The sequence below is a fragment of the Oratosquilla oratoria genome, chromosome 32 (assembly GCF_046742065.1).
Source record: "Oratosquilla oratoria isolate Oo_2021 chromosome 32, ASM4674206v1, whole genome shotgun sequence".
NCBI classification, from domain to species: Eukaryota; Metazoa; Arthropoda; class Malacostraca; order Stomatopoda; family Squillidae; genus Oratosquilla; species Oratosquilla oratoria.
In genome coordinates, this window is record NC_134808.1 from 12,177,376 (window position 1) to 12,200,820 (window position 23,445).

A 23,445-nucleotide genomic window follows, 5' to 3' on the forward strand; every position below is an offset into this window, starting at 1 on the left:
ACAATGTTCCTCACCAATTACTCCCTCTGTTCCTCTCCTAATCCTCTCAATCAAGATCCTCCCATAAGCCTTCCCAACTTCACTTAACAAGCTAATCCCTCTGAAACTACTACATTCACACTTGTCCCCCTTTCCCTTGTAAAGTGGAACTACACAAGCACTCCTCCAGTCCTCTGGCACTCTACTTTCTCTCCAGCAAACATTAAATAACCTCACCAGCCAGTCCACCATCACTATACCTCGTTTTTTAAGACAGTCTGCATGGCATCCATCCATACCAGGTGCCTTACCTGCTTTCATCATCTTAACTGCTGCCTTCACTTCATCCTTCCTTATTTCTCCTCCATTTTCCTCACCCATCACTCTCATTTTCTTCGCATTTCCCACTGCAGCTATCTTTCCCTTCCTATCCTCCTTCACATTAAGCAACTCCCTAAAATATTCTGCCCATCTTCCCCTTACTGCCTTCTCCTCCATTATCATCTCTCCATCTGCACCTTTTACCTTTTCTTCTCTACTCGATTCGCCTCCTCTTCCTCTCTTAATTTCTTTCCAAAACATCTTTTTATTACTTTCAAATTTTTCTGTCGTACTCTTACCCCATTTTACATCTGCTCTCCTCTTTGCAACCTTTACCCTTTTCTTTACTTCTCTTTTCTTTTCCCTGTACGTCTCATATGACTCCCTCGTCCTATTTTGACTCCCTCGTCCTAGTTTTGTAGTCATCTAAAAAGCTCAAGGTGGTTTGATAAGAAGAGGATGTCTACTTTGCAAGGATAGGACAACATCTGAATCTAGTAAGCTCAACTGAGCACCAAAATAAAATAAAAAAGGAAACTTGCAAAGATCTCTCTGGAGTTTTGACTAACAAATTAACAATGGGATTGATGGATTTAGGACAGAACAAGGATGATCCTCTACAGGATAGTCATCTGGGTGAATCACCTCATTCAGCTAAACCAAGTGACAGAGTGTCATTTAATTTAGTTTTAAAGAGTAAGTCTAAGTAACTTTTGTCTCCACAAAAGTTATAAGGTCTGAAGTTTTCAAAGCTACAATGTGAAGCAGTGTGACCTGTTTTGGTACACTTATTACAGTGTGGCTCACTTTTAAGTTTGGCTAATTTGGCTTCCAATGTGGGGTATTTTCTACAGTAAGTAGAAGCATGTAGACCTTCACAAAATTTGCAAGTAGGACCAGAGTAGGTTTGAAAGATTTGTAGGATTTAAAAGAACTAGGAACATTTGAACCTGACTTGTTAGTGGAGGATTTGTCGCACCTTTTGTCAGTAGAAGATATTGTATTATTGATGTTAAGAAGGGTGGAAATTTCGGTACTGTTGTTTTAGGAAACATAAATAATTGAGATAAAAGTTTCCCACTTTTCTGCACAACTCTCTAAGGAAGTTTGGATTGTACCAGTTTACTAAGAACGAGTCCTCCCCTTGTATCATAAAGAAATTCTTGGCCGAACTTTACTTACTCTACCAGCTGAAATCACAGGTCAGAAATGCATTTAACTTGGGTTAATTCTCTGAGAGGGGGAGAGTTGATCAGCTGATCAAGAATCAGGTCAATTAACTGGTCTTAACTATAAAAATCTGCTTTCAGAAGAGACATAGCCTGATCATAACTCTCCTTATCCACCTGAAGATGTTTGAATAAACCAAGAACATGACCCCATAGGTTGGTTTGCAAAAGTACAGTGAAACCTTGCTTAACAAGTATAATTCATTCCTGAATCTTACTTGTAATGCAAAACACTTATTAAGCAAAACAATTTTCCCATAGAAATCAATGCAAAATATGATAATGCATCCCATGCTTAAGAAAAAATTCTCAAAAATAATTTGTAATGATATCTAGAATAGTTTTTCGATTTATTAATACATAAAATGAAAATATTTGAATGCATGGCAAATGAACCTGGGAAAGAATAAATAGTGAAACAAAATAAAAATTAATATAAATAATATTGCAATTTATGAAGAAAAGAAGGTAGCTCCTAGTCCAAGGGAGATGGAGACAAGTGGGTTATTGGGATGAAGGAGGAGAATCTTCCACCAAAGGAGATTCCTTTTTACTCGCTGCTATATTAGTCTTGACTGACTCACTAGCTTTAAATCTTTTAGAAACATTGGCTCGAGTGGCACTTTCTTTAGAATCCTTCTTCACATTTATTTATGTACGTGCTTCAAAATTTGGCAAAAATGTGACATAGCAATTAATACAAATAAATTTGTAGTGTTCCTTATCAGGGTGATACTTCTCAGTGTACAATGAAACAGTTTTCCATGCTTTAAGCATCTCGCTTATTGCACTGGGAGGTTGTTGCTCTGCTGAGTCTTTTACCTCCTCCCCTAACAAAATCTCCATAACTTCTTGCTGTGAAACAGAATGCAACTCCATAAGCTCTTCAGTGGTCAACTCCTGTCTGTGTTCTTCCACAAGCTTGTTGATGTTGTTATCTACCTCCAGCCGGTCTTGGCCAAAAACAAAATCTCGTCAAATACAGGCTCTGCATGCACTGGCTCAAACCCCTCAAAGTTTTGTTTGACAACAGTCTGTCCAAAGCCTCTTCCAAGCCAAAATAAGCTCTTGGCGACCTCCTCCCATGCTTTGTCAATTATCTTGAGGCAGGCAGCAATGTGGAAGTGGTCTTTTCAAAACTCAAGAATGGACTCTTCAGTCGCCTCAAAACAATGCTCAAAGAGTGTTTTAGTGGAGAGCTTCATAAAGTTTGAGATGACCTGCTGGTCCATGGGCTGGAGTAAAGGAGTGGCATTGGGAGGCAGGAACTGGAACTTGATGAATTGAAATTCATCGAGGAGATCATCTTCTAGACCTGGAGGGTGGGCAGGACCGTTGTCCATAACAAGCAAGACATGAAGTGGCAGATTCATTTTGAGCAAATATTTTTTCACAGAAGGACCAACATCTTCATTGATCCAATCAGTAAAAAGGTCACGTGTCACCCAAGCCTTGCTATTGTACCTCCACATTACACTTGGCCTGCTCTTGAGGACTTTACACTTCTTGAAGGCTTGTGGATTTTTTAAATGGTAAATGAGCAGCGGTCTTATTTTCAAATCGCTGCTTGCATTGGCACAAAACAGTAGTATGAGACGGTCTTTCATCGGCTTGTAGCTGGGCAATGCCTTTCTCCACTATTATAGAGGTTTGCTTTGGCATCTTCCAGAAAAGACTCATCTCATTACAATTAAAAACCTGCTGCAGCAGGTAACCCTCAGAATCCACAAGCTTCCTTAAGTCACAGATGAAGTTCTAAGCTGCCTTTATGTCAGAGCTTGCTGCTTCACTGTGCCTCATGCTGTGGATTCGGGTTCTTCTTTTAAACTACTCAAACCACTCATGGCTTTCCATGAATGCTGCTTCTGTGTTGGTGCTCCTGGCATTTTCTAACAAGGTCAATGAAAATTATTTTTGCCTTCTCACAAATGATGCTCTTGTTAACCCCTTCCATACGGTGCCGCACACGTAGGCGTCATGAGGAGCAAGTGGATTCGCGACGCTGCCATATCGGCGTCTTGATTATATTTATTGTAGTCGCCCCTGTGTTTTTACATTTTCCCAAATGTGCCCTTAATCCCATTCTCTGTGGTTTTCAAAATTCGCGGGTGAAAGAGAGAACGATCGATATAAGCGGCGACTATATTTTATGATGCGAATATTATTTCGTTACGTCGTACGGCTGGCATTGGCTGCTGCCCGCGAGATTTAAGTCCCGTATTGAAGTGGTTAATAGTGTCGCCTTGCATTTGCTTCTTGTTTGATCCATATGAGAAGCAACCTTTCACAATCGTCAAGAATATGTGGCTGTTGCATAGATATTCTTGTCACTCCCTTTGAAGCACCTATCTCCTTAATCTTGCCCTTGTTCAGGATAGTGCAGATTGTTGATATCTGATTTTATGTGCATGCTAGGTTAACCATGCTCACACATTCTTGCTTCTCAATGATTTCACACTTCACTTCTACAGTGATTTGTCTTTTTGCAGTTTTTTCTTTGGGAATATTCTTGCAATGGTTATTATTATTAAACTTTGCACTGAAAACAACAACACTCCATTATAATTTTTACCTAATACTTTAAACTTCACTATTACACCATTTACTGGCTCATCCCCTATTCTAGCATTGAGATATTCCAACACTACTACAGTGACATTCCTGACAAAACTCTCCAAGTACTCATTTGAATATATCCAAAAGTCCTGTCTTTCTTCTATATTCATATACACTTACAGAAATCCACATCTTCCATCTCAGTTTCACCTTCACCCATATTAACCTTGAAGATCCTTCACTCCCCTCCAGCACATGCTTTCCTATTTCATCACTTACCAGTAGAACTACTCTATCCCTCCCTCAAAACCTCACTCACAACTCTCACCCCACTCTACCTCTGAACTCAAAATCACCCCTTCCTTTTCAACTTAGTTTTACTTAATGCTAATTCATCCATCTTCTGTCTCACAAACATACTATTTTTTCCCTTTTAATGTCATATTTACCACAGCCACATTCATTTAATGACCTAAATTCTATGGGTCTGGTTGGGAATCTCCCAGACCCTCTTAGTCCTTGATTTGATTTAGGATAAGTATACAGAGAACAGGATATCTATTCCCATCACTCCTTCCCACTTTGTTGCTTTTTATGAGGTCATGGAAAGTGGTGGCAGAATTCCTTCCTCCCACCACCACAGAATACAGAGGAAAAAAAAGTATACTCAAAGAAGTGGTAAAAGACATATTCAAGGGAATAGCATTATTACATTGTTCATGTGGTAAAAATAATTATTATCAAAAAAGCCTGTATACTTTGATTTGTAGTACATGTGAAATTGAATAGGTTACTTTGTTACATTTATTACTAATCTTGTTTTATAATGAACAGGTTCCGGCAGTAATGGTATGGATAGTGAAGAACAAGACTTTGCTGGAATTGGACAATATGATGATTTTCACACCATTGACTGGCAGAGAGATATTGCTCGAGATCGAATGAGGCACAGGCATATTATCAAGAAGAAGAAAAATAGTATATTAGACTGGATTATCAGTGGTCATGATGCATGGTCTGGTTGGCTGTGTGTATTCCTAGTGGGATTAATAGCAGGTTGGTGAAGAGTAATTTCACTGTTCTTATCAATTGTAGAAGTTTTGTTTGTGCATATATATATATATATATATATATATATATATATATATATATATATATATATAAATAATTATATTTTTAAAGAACTTGTGGCTTCAGGACCAGGAAGAGCCCCCAACTGATAAAAAGAAACTCATACATTGACATTCGGCTTTATTTCCAGCACCAATCACAGTATTCCAGAATTCCCTCTTCACTATTCCTACTCCCTGCCTTCACATATTTCCTTTTATCACGTATTGAACAACAGAACAGCTGCACCAACAAAATTATTCACAATACTGGTTATGTGTCTTTAGGGCAAACAACAGAATAACCCCTACATGCAGTACACGACCAGCTTTCTCTCTGACTTGTACTGTCTCTTTCTGCCTGGGTACTCTCACTGCACACACACACACACACTGGGTCTCCTACCGATCACCCCCTACTTCTACCCGTGTATGCATGTGCAGCTCCCATAAAACAAAAATTACTCCATCTGATATACATAAGAAAGGAAGAGAGGAGTTTGAATGTTTACCTAGTTCTATTATACGGTAAGGGAGCTATGCTCGTAGTGACCCATCTTTGTATCTCTCAGCATCTAGTTTGTACTTAAATTCTTGTATGGTTTTTGCACATACTATTTTTTCATCCAATTTGTTCCAGACATCTATCATTCTGTGTGGAAAACTGTTCTTTTTCAGATCTCTTCTATAATTATCCTTATTTAGTTTCTTTTCATGCCCGCTTGTTTTTCTTCTGTCCCACTTTAATAAATCTTCTGTATCAAGGACTTCCATACCTTTCATGATTCTGTAAATGGCCAGTAGATCTCCTCTTTCTCTTCTTTGTTCCAGGGTTGTTTGTTCCAGTTTGGACAATCTTTGTTCATATGTCAGTTTTGAAAGTGTTGGTGCCATCTTTGTCATTGCTCTTTGGATTCTTTCTAATTCCTTTATATTCTTTTTTGTGTTAGGTATCCAAAGTGTCGCAGCATACTCCAATCTTGGTCTTATCAGCATGACTAGTATTTTCTTTACCATTTCTTCATTCATGTAGTTAAAGGCCACATTTATTGTTCTTAATAAATTGTAGGTTTCTCTGACTATTTTGTTGATATGCTTGTCTAGTGACATGTCTTTGCTAATAATTACTCCTAGGTCCTTTCCCATGCTAATTTTTTTTTTACTTCTTTTGTACCAACCTTATATTGCCCTGATATTCTATTCTTACTTTTTCCAAACTCCATTATACTGTATTTCTTGATGTTGAAGTTCACTTCCCACTTTTGGGTCCATTTCCAGACTTTGTCAAGATCTCTGAAGTGATACACAGTCTTTCTCTGTACTTATTTTCTTAAGTAGTTTTGCATCATCTGCAAAGAAGTTCATATAACATTCAACACCTTCATCCATGTCATTTATATATATGACAAATATTATCAGAGCTTATACAGAACCTTGTGGGACTCCACTTATCATTTCTTCTCAGGTCGAGTTTTTGTCTCTAACTACCACCCTCATTTTTCTCCCGTTCAAGAAATCTTCCATCCATTTCATTAATTTTCCTTCTACACCTGTTGTTTCAAGTTTTCTTATTAGTGTTTTGTGTAGTACCTTATCAAATGCCTTTTTTAAATCTAGAATAGCACAATCTGCCCATCTGTCTTTTTCTTGTATCATGTCTATTAGCCTTGAATAAAAACAAATCAAGTTGGTAGCACAAGATTTTCCTTGTCTAAAGCCAAATTGTTTTGGATTTAGTATCTTATTTTCTTCCAGATGTTTAATCTGTCTACTTTTGTTAACTTTTCCACATATTTTAGCTATTGTGCTTGTAAAGGAGACCAACCATAGTTTGTTGGATCTTCCTTATCTCCCTTGTCTAAAGCCAAATTGTTTTGGATTCAGTATCTTTTTTTCTTCCAGATGTTTAATCTGTCTACTTTTGATAACTTTTCCACATATTTTAGCTATTGTGCTTGTAAAGGAGACCGACCATAGTTTGTTGGATCTTCCTTATCTCCCCCGTTATATATTGGTACAATATTTATATTTTTCCAATCTTGTAGCACCTTTCCTTCCTTGAGTGAGCAATCTATTATTTTATATATCTTGTTCTCTAGCTCATCTATACATTCTTTTAGTATCCAATTGGCAATTCCGTCCAGGCCATGTGATTTTCTGACATCAAGGTTTACTATTTGGTCCCTTATTTCTATTTGTGTTACATTTATTTATTTCAATGATGGGATCTTTCTACCTTTTCTTCTTCCCAATTATGTATTTACCTAGTTGTATTATACGGGAAGGGAGCTATGCTCGTAGTGACCTGTCTTTGTATCTTTCAGCATCAAGTTTATTCATAAATTCTTGAATAGTGTTTGTAACAGGCTGGTAGATAAAAGTAGACAAGTAGGTAGATAGGGGGTAGGTGGCAAGAATTTAATTTTTACGAGTTAGATATTTGGTAAACACAAGCAGCGAAGGAGTTACATAATCTTGCTCACCGTCTTAAAGTTTGTAAACAACTGCTAGGGTACAGATTATAATGCTGATGTGACAATATGTTAACTAAGCCATTCTGCTTCGATGTTGAGATTGCTTGTGTAAGCAGTATTGCACATTGTAACAGTCTTTCTGATTGGAGAAAGGTGGAGGAGGAAAAAAAAAAATAATTGGTACACGACAGAAAAATCACGCCCTTGGAGGAGGCACATATTTGTAACAATCAAGATTATAGGATGAATTAAGTAGTGACGTCGGAACAGATTTGCTTAGTGAGTGGATTAGGGATCCCAGGCGGGAATCCTCTGGTGTACCTAAGACAATAACATTGTAGAGAATTAGTGAAGAAGAAACGAAGAAAATTCTTTCCCAGTTTAATTCACCCCGTTCAGAAACATTATCAACTTGCTACAGAAGATTTTGTGAAGGAAAGTGAAGAAATACAAAACAATATATGGGAACAGTAAACAGAATTAAACCAATAATTATAGAGAGATGGGAACTGAAAGTGATGGGGTTGACAGTGGTGGCAGTGGTGGGATGAACCGAGTGAATAAAACACGCTCCAAAGAAACTACAAGACTATGACTACAAGCGTACAGGTACACCATTCTACATTGAACACAATCATAACCACAACTGCAACCACAACCACAACCATGCTAACTCCAAAGGATGACAAGACGAGGAATGAGGGGTCTACAACACTACGAGCAACTACTACAAGTGAACAAGGTACAGCAAGCTATGAGGAGTGAGGGGACGATTCACTACAAGCAGCAATGAACAAGGACTGACGAGGGTTGACAAGGTTGATGTATGTGAGAGAGAAAATGTGGAGGCAGTCAATTAAATCTACTTTTGAAATTTAGAGGTATGACTACATATAATTTTGATAGAATAACTGCAGAAAAGCTGTATAAAGATCTTTAGGTATTTAATATGAATTTAGGGGAGGTAGATTATCTTCTTCAAAGGTATAGTAAATCTAAAGCAATTAGTCCATATGTGATGACAGTGGGACAATCAAAAGAAACTAGGAACACTAGAAGTGATTATAGAAATAGAGGATCTGAACATAGAAAAACTTCAAGGGATGTTAGAATAGAATATTACAATTGTAATACTTGAGGGCATAAAGCACAAGATTGTTATTATGGAACTATTTGTAGAAATTGCAAATATGAGGGTCATGATGAATATCATTGTAGAAATCCACCTTTCTGCATGTATCATAAAAGCCATAGAAAACATGAATGTAGAAATTTTCATATGCACCCCGAAACAAGAGGAAAACCCTCAGACACAGAATAAAACAATACAGAACTCCCCATAGAAATACACATAGACAGTATTGTGTTAAGGATAAGAGTGATAGAAGGGTGAAAGAAAACTTAAACAAAGATAGTTATAAACTGACTATAACAATTCGAAGGACTTCTGTATGTCCTCTCATTGCTGGAAGATCTGTAGTTAATGTTATAACTAGTAGAGTTTTAAACCAATTTAAACCAGGAGTGAAAATGGAACCAATCCATTACTCATTGCAAGGAGTAAATGGAAATTAGTGAAATACTTTAGGTAAGGTTGAATTAGAAGTCATCTTATATAAAAATGAGCATTTGCACATTCATGTGATAATTGTAGAACAATCTGTTTTCCCAGGAGATTTACTGATAGGATGTGCCCTGCTGAGTTAGGGATCTTAGTGAAATCGCAGTTAATTCCATTTAAAAAAAAAAACCAGACTTAAAGCCAGTGACAGAAATCAAAGAATCCCTAGAAATAGATAAGAAAGATAACAATTATATTTTAGATAACGAGGCTGAGTAAGTAAAGTAAAGTCACATATAGTGAACCCAACTCAGATGTTCAAGAAATCTCAGAAATTACTAATTAATTACAAATGAAGCCTTGCAAATTGTGGATAGTGGTGTAATAAAGTTGATATTTACTCACCAGAGCAATTAACATGATAGAAATGCAGTTGAAAGGAGTCACTCTAAGTGTATTGTGTTAAACGTAGGGCTACACAACCCCGAAAATAGATACAGCTTAGATAACGTGCTTTTAGAGAAAACTGAGTGCGAGAGAGACTTGGGAATTCTAGTGAGTCCAGACCTTAAAACCAGGAAACAGTGTATTAGTGCCAGGAATAAAGCTAACAGAGCACTAGGTTTCATTGCTAGGACGGTAATGAATAAAAGTGCAGAGGTGATTATGAGAATCTAGAGATAGACCCATCCTTGACTATGCGATACAGTTTTGGTCTCTGTCCTATAGAATGGACATCAGTTCACTAGAATCAGTACAGAGAAGAATGACCAAAATGATACATTGACTCAAATTTGCCTTATGAAGAAAGGCTTAGGCACCTTAACTAACACATTGTGGAAAGACGCAGAGTGCGAGGTAATCTAATTGAGGTGTTCAAGTGGATCAAAGGTTTTAACAAGGGTGATGCAAACAAGGTCATCATATTAAAACAACAGGGCAGGATTCATAGTAATGGGTTTAAACTGGACAAATTTAGATTTAACCCCTTCCATACAGTGCCGCACACGTAGACGTCATGAGGAGCAAGTGGATTTGCGACGCTGCCATATCGGCGTCTTGATTATATTTATTGTAGTCGCCCCTGTGTTTTTACATTCTCCCAAATGTGCCCTGAATCCCATTCTCTGTGGTTTTCAAAATTCGCGGGTGAAAGAGAGAACGATCGATATAAGCGGTGACTATATTTTATGATGCGAGTATTATTACGACACGTCGTACGGCTGGCATTGGCTGCTGCCCGCGAGATTTAAGTCCCGTAGTGAAGTGGTTAAGAAGGAAATAGGCAAAAATTGGTTTACAAATAGGGTGGTCAATGAATGGAATAAACTTAGTAACCATGTAGTGAGCACTGAAACTATAAATTGTCTTAAGAAATTATTAGACAACTTTATGGATGGGGGTGACAGATGGTGATGGATATGAAGGTGCCTGGTGAAGCCTTATGGTCTCTTGCAGTCTCCTTCATTCTTATGTTGTTGTTGTTGTCGTTCCCTAGACTGTCCGAGCAGTCCCGTCTCCCCAAGGAAGGCCACAGCCGAAACTGGGTTTTCCCACAAATCCTTTATAGAGTGTATGTTGTGTTGTTTGCATGCATGATTGTGTATAATGCAGTCTTCCATTATGTGTTGTATGGTATGGGGTGAAGTGTTACATCCTGGGCAGCTGTTCACAACACGGTCGTCCAGCCTCTTCTGGTAGCTTAGAAGTGCTGGGTGGTGACCGCATCGCAGTCTGGCCAAGTGGACTCTGTCCTTTCGTGGGAGAGAGGATTCAGAAGGGTGGATATCAGGGGGTCTGGCATGCAGCAGTGTGTTGTCTTTCAGTGTGTTAATGGAGCGGTGAGTGATATGATTATGAATATGTTTCCGGAGGCTGGTATTTGGTGGTTGTGGAGGAAGAGAAGAGAGTATCTGTGCATAATAAAGGTCTTTGGGTGTAGTTTTAATGTTTCTTGGTGTGTGTGGGTGTTCTGCTATGTAGTGTAGCGGGTGTGATGTGTTTGTGGTGGCTGCAGCAAGTGTTTGTGTGCCTCTCATGTCGAGGTGGTCCTTGACTTTGAGGACTTTTGTTTCATGGTGTAAATGGTCTGTAGGTGTTGTATTTGTGCAGTCTGTAATTGTTTTTAGGGCTTTGTTTTGTATGATTTGAAGGGTGTTGTGGTGTGTCTCACTGAGATTAGGAGCCCATGCAGGACTCGCATAATTCATCACTGAGCATATGCATTGTTTGTATATTGTTATATTAGTTTCTTTGTTTTGTCCAAATGTTGTTCCAGTGATTGACTTAAGTCAATCACTGGAATCTTATGTTCTTAATGTTATGTTCTGTAGACTCAGAAATTTTAACCATCCTAGAATCAAATATATTAAAAAGTTTGAAATTGGACTCAGGTATTTATAAATCAAATAAGAACATGGTAGAAATATTAGTGATTAGTAATTTGAATAAAGACATAGTCTTAAGAAAAGGTACACAGATAGGATGTTTTTAACCCATTAAGATTTTAAATGAGAGTACTGAGGAGGTGAAATTACCAATTTCATCAATCTGTTCAGTTCAGGAAGAAACAGAGTTGGGAAAGAAATACAGGAATCATCTAGAACCTACTAGTTGCCCTGAGTTGGATGAAAGCTTAGTTGCTTTGCTTTTGAAGCACAATAAATCAATTGCTTTGCCGGGGGACTCCTTAGGCAAAACAACTGTTTTAAAACCTCAAATTGGATTAAAACAGAGACTCAACCTATTTATATACCTGCCTACAGAGTACCACATTCTAAACTAGCCATTGTAGATAAACCGATCACTGAAATGTTATTGCAGGATATTATTGAACATAGTAAAAATGAGTGGAACTTTCCTCTGATTCTGGTGCCAAAATCAGATAGTACCATGTGCCCAGTTATTGATTATAGGGAATTGAATAAGCATACCATATGGGACTGATTACCATTACTAGTCATAGGGGAACTAAGAATAGGTGTTTTAGCACTATAGATATCAAATCTACTTTTTGGCAAATAGAGTTGCATGAAGATTCATGAGAATTCACAGCATTTTCTACTCCAATGGGACACTATGAGTTCAAACGAATGCCATTAATGAATACAGTTTAGATGGGTTGTTAGGAAACACTGCTATTGTATTTCTAGATATTTTAATAGTTTCCCAAACAGCAGCCAAGCACTTAGATTTGATATTCTCAAGACTAGTTGAAGCAGGATTGAAAGTGAAACTTGAAAAATGTAAGTTTTTGCAGGACGGTGTTATTTATTTGGGACAAAAGATAGACATGCATGGATTTAGTACAGTAAATTCAAAGGTTGAAGCAGTAAAGAATTTTCCAGTTCCAGACCATGTAGAAAAAGTCAGAAGTTTCTAGGGATTGACAGGATATTATAGGAAATTTCTCCGAGGATATACGGACATAGCTTATCCATTAAGTTCTTTGTTGAGGAAAGACTCAAAGTTCATGTTGGGACCTGCACAATGGCAAGCTTTTGACATGTTGAAAGATAAACTTAAGAGTTCTCCAATTTTAATATTTCCAGACTATGATAAAGAGTTCATTCTTTGTACTGATTCATCTGATTAGGAGGCATACTGATGCATAGGATTAGGAGGCATACTGATGCAAGAGAGAAATGGAACTTTGAAACCAATAGCTTACACATCTCAACTTTGTAATAGTACAGAGAGGAACTATAACAGAAAGAGAAAATTTAGCAGAGATATGATACTGGGATACCCAATCAGAGTATGGACTGATCATATAGCTATTCAGAAAATATTTAAGCATAAGAATCTTAGGAGCAGACTAGCAAGATAGTTTGCAGTACTTCATTGTTAAGAGGTAGGTTTGAATATATTCTGGGTAGAAAGAATGTTGCAGCAGATGGACTTTCTAGAAACATTAGCCAACCAATGACAGGATTTATCAATTTTGTTTGTAGTATAGATGAGCTAGTAACCTTAGATGAGGAAATGCTAATAAGAGAACAGAGGGATGATAAGACATGCAACTCATTAGCCCAGTATTTGATGAACCCAAGAGGAAATCCTCCAAAACTACCAAAAGGGTATAAGATAGAGGAATTTGATTTGACTAATGGACTTTTGTATAGAAAAACAGTTGTAAGTGGGAAAGATATTTCTAGAGGCCCAGTGAATCAATTGGTAATACCATAAACTCTTGTAAAAGAGATATTGAAGTTACTCCATGATAGTGATTGTAGTTCACATCCAGGAAAGGATAAAACTTATAGACAAGCACAACTTAAATACTTTTAGCCAGGTATGAAGAAGGATATATATGATTATATAGAAAGTTGTTTGAAATGTGCTAACGTGAAAGGAAATACACCAAAACTTGCTCCTATGTTATCATATCCCATTCTACAGAAACCTTGGGAAAGAGTTCACATAGATACTTTGGAGTTACCTATGTCTGATAATGGATATAAATATGTATTTGTTGCCATTATTTTTCAAGATTTTGTATTTTACAACCCATTCCAAATAAGAAAGCTGAAACAATGGGACCTTTCGCAGTGAGCAAATTGATACCAGACACTGCCAGATTTTGTAATTCTTGCCGGAAAATAAATACTTTTTTGGGCAAGTTTTATAAGCTTACAGAGGTGTATCGTTGTGCATTATTATGTCTGAAATTTAAGTCAATTAATTTCATGATTGCAAACGGCATATAGCATTGTTTGAGCCTCTATTTATAATCACAGTCTATGATATTCGTAAAACAGCCTATAATTGTATCAAGCCAAGCAATTTGTCATTTTCTACCAACTTCAATGGACGTATACTGATATATACTATCATTTTAATACACCAAGCAATAGGCAAATCCATGTAATGTTTCGAAAATATAATTTTGCATCGAAGACTTAATTTTTTCGGTACGATAACCTTTGTCTTTCTCTGATTTTTTCTTGAATCTGACGTGCAGTTTGCCACGGCACATGTAAAATTAGTCATATTTATTTGAAAATAGCTCCCAGCAGATCTAAGAGGCTATTCTTTACAAAAATGTCATTAACTTCGTACATCCGCCACCACTGTTGTTATTTTTTATCTCATTGATTATCTTCATATACAGGATGTGACAGTGATATCCATTATTTTTCAACACTCAGATAAAATGCACAAACCGAAAACATCCTCTTATTTTTACTGCTCATAGTTACTTCAGTAAAAATAATTACCTATTTTTAGTTTTACCTTATACTTAAATTAACAAAGCCTTATCACACACCAGTAAGTAAAAATTATAACATTAAGAGTCATGTTATTAATTTTAGATACATTTATGCAGCAATTTATGGCGTATCTTTTTTTAAATATCGGTTTCCAAATTAGCCAAGTCACCCCTTTGCCTTGTGAAATCTGAGACAATTGAAAATTCTAGCGCTAATAGGAATCTACAAGCCTGACTGCGAAAGGTCCCATTGCTTCAGTAATTTATGATCAGATAATCTGTAATTTTGCTACAGCTAAGATCTTGGTTTCAGATAAAGGAACTGAATTTAATAACAAAATCTTAGAAGAATTATTTAGATTATTTAAGATCCAGAAGATCAAAATTTTAGTGAATCATCCTCAGAGTAATGGAGTTGTAGAGAGGTAAATAAGAAAGTTATTACATGTCTTAGAGGTATGATAAGTCCTCATAGTATAACTTGGGATACTTGGATTCCTTGTGTTAAATGTACTCTGAACAACCAAATTAACATAGCAACAAGTGAAACACCTCATTTCATTGTTTTTGGGAGGACAAAATTCTTCCATATGAAATTTTGATTGCAGAGTAGAAACCTGTGTATAATATAGATGATTATATCTCAAATAGGATGCATACATTTCAAACTATACACCAAAGAGTTAGAGAACATATGCAAGAGTTTACACAAGAGATGAAAAAGCAACAACACAAAATAGCACATAAAATAGAATCAAAAATAGGAGATTTAGCCATGGTCAAACTACATTCACCCTATAATACAGTTTCACTTAGGTACTGAAGTCCATATAGGGTAATTGATTTTGCAGGTGGAAATAAATACAAGATCTAACACTTAGAAACTAAGGAAGTATCAGTTAATCACCTAGATGATATGAAGAAGGTTAGGATACAATTTGATGGGGATACTTGTGACACTCAATGTATTAGTCTTAAAGAAACACTAAACCCAGAAGATTATAGGGAATATGTTGATAATATCATATGGGAATTGAATATTAACCCCTTCCATACGGTGCCGCACACGTAGGCGTCATGAGGAGCAAGTGGATTCGCGACGCTGCCATATCGGCGTCTTGATTATATTTATTGTAGTCGCCCCTGTGTTTTTACATTCTCTCAAATGTGCCCTGAATCCCATTCTCTGTGGTTTTCAAAATTCACGGGTGAAAGAGAGAACGATCGATATAAGCGGTGACTATATTTTATGATGCGAGTATTATTACGACACTTACGCTGGCATTGGCTGCTGCCCGCGAGATTTAAGTTCCATACTGAAGTGGTTAACCTCTTCACTCCGGGGCACATCGCACGTCTGGCAGCATTAGCTGCCCGACATGCGATGTTGCGTCATAATCGCATTATAAAAAATAAAGTCAGTGCTCAATCGTTCGTTCTCTTTCACCCGTGTATTTTGATAACCATAGAAAATTGATGAAGCCAGTTTAGAGAGAATGGAAATTACGTAGGTATGACTACAATAAATATAATCAAGATGGCGACGTCGGCATCATCGAGTACCCATTTGCTCCTCATGCCACCCTACATAGGCGTCACCGTATGGAAGTGGTTAATCTTCATACTTTTTACAGATAGTATTCATATTGTTGAAATGTATGGCACTTGATTGTGATGGTAAACTGAACTACTTGGTGTCAAGGAGAGATACTACCTGGAGCTTTGGTCAGACATGAAGACCTGGAGCCTGGTCATTCATGAAGACTTTGACCCTTGCCAATACATAAGAACAATGCCAATAAGTACTGAACCATTTTATTTTGTGAAGCATTGAAAATTCTTATTCAGTGTGTCCTAGACAAAAAGTGAAATAAGTGTGTGTGAAACAATGTGAAATTAAGCAGAGACACTCTACAATGCTGTGTATAACTTTCATAACATATTGCCTATTTCAACATCTTTGAAAAGATGAAAACATTCTCCATTAAAATCTAATGTTGCTGTTCTTAATCAAAGTAGTGTTTTGCAAATCTATTTTGACAATTATTTTGTTTTTGTCTTTATTGTTTCTGACATTGCTATTCCATATATACCTGCTTGAATTGTTTTCTTTTTGGTGCTACTGACATTTATGCATTTTGGAAGGGTTACTTATTTCTTTGTTATATGTGGGATATGTTTTGATGATACCATCTATTTTGCCAGTCTATGCAGAAATAGTTTAAATATTTAGCTTCTTGTATATGATATTTTCCAAGTGTATACTTCAGCGAGCCCTGTAAGAGGGTAGTAGATGGTAGAAAATAATTGGTCAGGACGACCACGGGTAGCTGCCGAGCCCTGTAAGAAGTTGGTAAAGGTAGACAAGTAGGTAGATAGAGGGCTAGGTGGCAAGAATTTAATTTTTACAAGTTAGATATTTGGTAAACACAAGCAGCAAAGGAGTTACATAATCTCACTCACCATCTTAAAGTTTATAAAGAGCTGCTAGGGTACAGATTTTAATACTGATGTGACAATATGTTAATTAAGCCATTCTGCTTCAATGTTGAGATTGCTTGTGTAAGCAGTATTGCTTTAGATGTTGTAACAGTCTTTCTGATTGGAGAAGGGTGGAGAAAAAAATTATTGGTACACGGGAGAAAAGTCGCACCCTTGGGGGAGGCACATATTTGTAACAATCAAGATTATTGGATGAATTAAGTAATGACGTCGGAACAGAAGTGGCTTAGTGAGTGGATTGGGGATCCCAGGTGGGAATCCTCTGGTGCTAAGACAATAACATTGTAAAGAATTAGTGAAGAAGAAACAAAGAACATTCCCAGTTTAATTCACCCCGTTCAGAAACATTACCAACTTGCTACAGATTTTGTGAAGGAAAGTGAAGAAATACAAAACAATATATGGGAACAGTAAACAGAATTAAACCAGTAATTATGGAGAGACGGGAATGGAAAGTGCTGGAGTTGACAATGTTTGCACACACTGTTGCCTTATCTAATTTATTCCAGGTATCCACCACTCTGTGTGGGAATATATTCTTTTTCAGATCTCTTCTATAATTATCCTTTTTGAGTTTCTTTTCATGTCCTCTTGTTTTTCTGTTGTCCCACTTTAATAAAATATCACATTTTCTGTTGTGATGAGGTGCCTGAGAAGTATGATAGGTGTTACTAGGCTGGATAGAGAAACAAGGAGGTGGGGAGGAGGACAGGGATGGGGGATGAAGGAGTGTGAAAAATAATTTGACACAGCCCGAGCTGATTTTCCTCATCTTCTCTTTTTCTGCATGAGTAGACAGATGGGGGTTTGCCAATTAAATGAAGTGGCCTTGCTGTGGATATGCTGTTTTGTGACACTGCTTCTGACCCAGGGCAGTGGGTGAGATGCAGGGATAACCCATCATCCAGGAGGAGCCAAGATAAGAGGGAGGGGGTGAATGGGAGTGGCGTATATGGGGATGGAATGGGAAGGTGTGGAATTTATGCCAATGTTTTTTGGCTACCCCCCTTGTAAAGGAGGAAAAAGCCTTTGGTATATGTATGTACGAGGGTTGTTCCAAAAGTAATGCCTCCTATTTTTTAACTCAAAAAGTTGAAGAGCTACGAATACGGGAGAGGCACCATTGAAACGAGCAACCTTTTGTGCTCCAGAATTTATTTTTCTATGTAGTCACTACCATTCTCAATGCACTTTTGCCAGTGATGAACAAGAGCCTTGATGCCTCGGTCGTAAAAGTCAGCACCTGCTGAGGTGGTCCATTTTTTCACAGCTGCAATTACGGCGTTGTTGGGGAAACGCTGCCCATGTAATGCGTCCTTCAGAGGTCCGAACAAGTGGAAGTCTGACGGTGCCAGGTCAGGACTATACTGTGGGTGAGACATCACCATCCAGCCGAACTTTGTCTCACATTGCGTGGTCTTCAAACTTGTGTGTGGCCCGACATTGTGGTGTTGCAAATGGAATGTTTCCCTTTTCTCTGGCCTTACACAGGCAATCCAAGGCCTTCAGCTATGTCAACATTTCAATGTAACGGTCAGAGTTGACAGTCGCCCCTGGTTCCAAAATATCCAGGATGATGACGCCCTTCCTCTCCCAGAAGACAGTGCACATCACTTTGCCTGCAGATGTCTATGTCTTGAACTTCTTTGCTGGGGAGTGTGAGTGGTGCCATTCCATCGACTGCCATTTGGACTCCAGCTCGTAGTGGTGACACCACTTCTTGTCACCAGTGATGATGCAGTCCAAGAATCCATCACCTTTGGCTTTGTACTGATCCAATAAGTCCTGACAGACATCTCATCGGTGGTCCTTTTGGTCCTGTGTGAGCATTTGTGGAACCCACCTAGCACCCACTTTGCTATATCCTAGGGATGACAACATCGTTTCCAGTGCACTGACATCCACATACAACTCTACACATATTTCATTCACCGCTATCTGCCGATCAGCGTGGATGAGTTGATCGAGGCGCACTTTGTTTTCTGGAGTGCACTTTGTCACTCACATCTCTGTTGCCTCTCTGAAATCAATGAACCCATCTCCTAACTGTCAGTGATGCATCTCTGCTTCTGACATCCATGACAGGGATCTTTCTTAGAGTGTCACACCATCAATATCTGCAACAGAGAGATGAAACTTTCATGTCATGAGTGCATAAGTTCAGTCATCATAACAATGCAATTTGCAATGCCCTCGGATCCCTTCGAGCGGAATAAAAAATAGGAGGCATTACTATAGGAACGACCCTTGTATATTTAATTTTATATATATATATATATATATATATATATATATATATATATATATATATATATGAATTTATGAGGCAGTTATGGCAATCCTTTGAGCTCAAGGATGAATTTCATTCTTAAAAGTATATGAGAAACTAAAAGGGGTAAAATTCACTGGTGGACTCTGAGATGACTTATGAGTCCTATTTTTGCCTTTAAGTTTCTGTTGCATGTGGGATAGGAAGTTCCAGGGGGAAGAGGTGGCCTAGGCTGCTGTTGGCTTGCCTTCCTTGCTCTTCATTTATTCTCCTGTTCTTCATACCTGGTGTTTTTGAAGGCTTTTACCAATTCTGACAGCTTATTTCTAGTGTTGTCTCTCTAAAGCATGAGCTTCCCATTTTTCATGATTGATTTTGCATTTTCTTCATATTGGCTTTGAGGGTGTCCATATACCTTTTCTTTTGCCCCTCTCTTTTCTGCTTCCCCTCCCTTAGTTGCGAATAAAAAATCTTCTTTGGTAGATGGCAATCTTCCATTAGGACAACATGGCTGCTTTAGCAGAGTTGGTTCTTGATAATGTTAGCTTCAATATTTGTTTTGGCCTCCTTCATGGTGCTGACATTTGTTCTTTTATCCATCCAGCTGATGTCTATTATCTTTTGGAGGCAACACTGGTGGTATTTCTCCAATGCCTTCAAATGGTGGCAGTAAATTGTTCAAGTCTCAGAGGTGTACAAGAGTGTGGGAATGACTACTACCCAGTAGACAGCCATTTTTGTGTCTGTTCTTAAGTCATGATTCTTAAAGACTGCCACAGCACACTTCAGTCTGTTGAATTTCATCAGTAATGTTAACATTCTTGAAAAGGTGACTCCCAAGCTAAGGAAGTGATAAACATTTTCAAGGGTGAGTGGTGGGATGATGAAGCAAAGAAGGTTGTAGAACAGATACGAGCATTCACAGATTGGTTACAAAATAGGATGAGAGAATCATGAGAGATACAAAGAAAAGAGAAGTAAAGCATAAGATAAAGGAGGCACAGAGGAGAGTAGATGTGAAATAGTGTAAGAGTATGACAGAAAATTTTGAAAGTAGTAAAAAGATGTTTTAGAAGGAAATCAAGAGAGGGGGAGGTGAATCATGTAGAGAAGAAAAGGTAAAAGGTGCAGATGGAAAGACGATCATGGAAGAGATGGCACAAAGAGGAAAATGGGCAAAGTATTTTAGGGAGTTGCTAAATATGAAGGAGGATAGGGAAGGAAAGGTAGTTGCAGTGGCAAGTGCTAAGAAAATGACAGTGATAAATGAAGAAATAAGGAAAGATGAGGTAAAAGCAGTTATTAAAATGATGATAGCAAGTAAGGCACCTTGGTTAGATGGGTGTCATGCAGAATGTCTAAAAAAGGGAGGTACAGTAATGGTGGACTGGCTGGTGAAGTTGTTTAATGTTAAGAGGGTAGAGTGCCGGAGGACTGGAAGAGTGTCTGTATAGTTCTGCTTTACAAGAGAAAAGGGGTAGTGTAGTACCAGAGGGATCAGTTTGTTGAGAGTAGTTGAGAAGGCTTATAGAAGTGTTTTTATTGAGAGGACTAGGAGAGAAACTGAGGGAGCGATTGGTGAGGAATAGTGTGGGTTTAAGACAGGTAGGAGTTGCGTGGATCAGATTTTTGGTAAGATAGATATGTGAGAAAGCTGTAGAAAAGGGTAAGGATGCTTTTTGGGCTTTGTTGGATTTGAAAAGATTGACAGGGTAGACAGGAAGGTACTATGGGAGGTTCTGCAGATATATGAGATAGGAGAAAAGCTGTTAACCTCTTCAGTACGGTTCAAAATCTCGCGGGCAGCATTAGCTGTCAGATGTACGATGTGTCGTAATAATACTCGCATCATAAAATATAGTCACCGCTTATATCGATCATTCTCTCTTTCACCTGTGAATTTTGATAACCATAGAAACTGTTATGAAGACAGTTTAGAGAGTATGTCATTACGCAGGGGCAACTACAATAAATATAATCAAGACGCCGATATGGCAGCCTCGCGTATCCACTTGCTCCTCATGCCGCCTACGTGTGCGGCACCGTATGGAAGGGGTTAAGAGCAGTTGAGTTTTTACACAAATAGTAAACCCCGTGTTAGAATTAGAAGTGGAGAGAGTGAGTGGTTTGAGGTAAAGGTGGGACTTTGCCAGGGATGTGTTATGTCGCCTTGGCTGTTCATGTCCTCTTGTAATTCTCTTATCCCAATTTATTAAGTCTTCTCTGTCAAGGACTTCCACTTTTTTAAGGTGTCTTCTGTAACTGTCCTTTTTAAATTTATTTTCATGTCCTCTTGTAATTCTCTTATCCCAATTTAGTAAGTCTTCTCTATCAAGGACTTCCACACCTTTCATGATTCTATAGATCATTAGCAAGTCCACTCTTTTCTTTGTTCCACAGTCAGTAATTCCAATTTTGATAATCTCTCCTCGTATGACAGTTTGAAAGTATTGGGGCTATCTATGTAGTTGCTCTCTTAATTCTTTCAATTTTCTCTACAGTAAGCCCTCAACATTTGTGAGTTCCACTTTCACAAGGTTTGCACATTCGCAAGTTTCCAGCAACAACAAAAAGAATATAAAGAAAATAGAAAGAATCCAAAGAGCAGCTACAAAAATGGCACCTGCACTTGCAAACCTATCATACGAAGAGAGATTGGCTAAACTGGAGTTACCGACACTGGAGCAAAGAAGAGAGAGAGGTGACCTATTGACCATCTACAGAATCATGAAAGGCACAGAGGTACTCGATAGTGAGAACTTACTTAACTGGGACAAAAGAAACACAAGAGGACATGGAAAGAAAATAAAAAAACATAGCTATAGAAGAGAACTGAAGAAAAACAGTTTTCCTCATAGAGTTTTGGACACTTGGAACAAACTGGACAATGGAATAGTATGCGCAAAAACCATTCATGAGTTTAAAAACAAACTAGACGCTGCAAGATACAAAGGCGGGACATCACGAGCATAGCTCCCCTTCCCGCAAAATACAACTAGGTAAATACAACTAGGTAAAATAAATACAAACATATTTACCAAAATTTACACGAAAAAATAAAGCAGCCTATCACTGCATCACTACCCTCCCTCCTTCATCCCCCCCCCCACAGTCAGCCCACCAGTCTGCCACTCTGTCTCAGTCATTTTCTTGTTTGTCCAGGTGGCAGTTCAATCAGCTCGAAGTGATTGCTATAACTTTGTGTGTGTTTGTGTGCCCTCTAGTTCATGTGTGTGTGTAGTGAACTATGGTCCCCTAGGTGAGTAGCATCCTTTCATGACAAGTCAACTCCAAAAAGATTAAAGTGATGAATTTGGAGAAGGCGAAGTTGCCAGACAAGTGTAGGGTGGGTAATATGAGCAATTCTGCTGTTGGAAAGCTATTTAATAGAAATGACAGCACAGTGCGTTCAATAAAGAAAAATGAGGCGAATATTAGGGCAGCACTGGCATCTACTGCGCCTTCCGCTAAGCAAGTGTCGCATGTAAGAAGCAGTGCTATATCAAAGATAGGATCTGCTTTATATGTGTGGATAACAGACCTGAACAAAAAAGGCAATCTAATTGATAACAATGCGATTCGTGCAAAGGGAAAAGCATTGTATGACCAGGTAACGAGTGATAAGGCTAGCACGTGTGGAGGCACCAGTGCAGAACCAGACCATCCTGCCACCACCCAGTCTGAATTTTTAGCAAGTAAAGGATGGTTTGACAGATTCAAGAAGTGGTTTTCCTTGCACAATTTGAAAATGTGCAAGGAATCAGGTTTGGTAGATCACATTTTGGCAGCTGTATTCCCTGATGCTCTGAAGAAAATTATTGAAGATAAGGGGTACAGGCTTGAGCATGTATGGAATATAGATGAAACTGGCCTCTTTTGGAAGAAGATACCTGCCAGGACCTTTGTCGCTGTGGAGGAGAAGAGTGTGCCAGGGTTCAAAACTGCTAAGGACCAATGCACATTAATGCTTTGGCTGCTTGTTAATGTAGCAAAGTAGCATGCAGTTGATACTTTAGGGTCTATATGGGGCGCCCCTACGGACCAGAGCCACACATCAATTTGTCTATGATAGAGGAAAACTCTGTTCATAGAGAAATGATGACACTTTTATAGTACGACTGTCCCTCCGTTATGCTGTCCCCCAACCCCTTGTTGCTGTCCTGTACCATTTCTCTGAGTATTCTTTTTCTGTGGTGGGGGAAAAGAATACTGCCACCAAGTATTCCCACTTGG

At 38.2% G+C, this 23,445-nt stretch overlaps 1 protein-coding gene across 6 annotated transcripts in view; it reads left to right on the top strand.

Annotated features, from left to right (window-relative positions):
• Positions 1-23,445, top strand: part of ClC-c (chloride channel protein 3) — a 350,410-nt gene that overhangs the window by 146,990 nt on the left and 179,975 nt on the right. For 5 of the 6 annotated variants that reach the window (XM_076213815.1, XM_076213817.1, XM_076213816.1 and 2 more), the window contains one exon: positions 4,920-5,141. The exons of the other annotated variant lie outside the window; for it this stretch is intronic. In XM_076213815.1, coding sequence (XP_076069930.1) covers positions 4,920-5,141 — 222 coding nt within the window. The remainder of the gene's footprint in view (positions 1-4,919; positions 5,142-23,445) is intronic. 6 annotated transcript variants of the gene reach the window in all.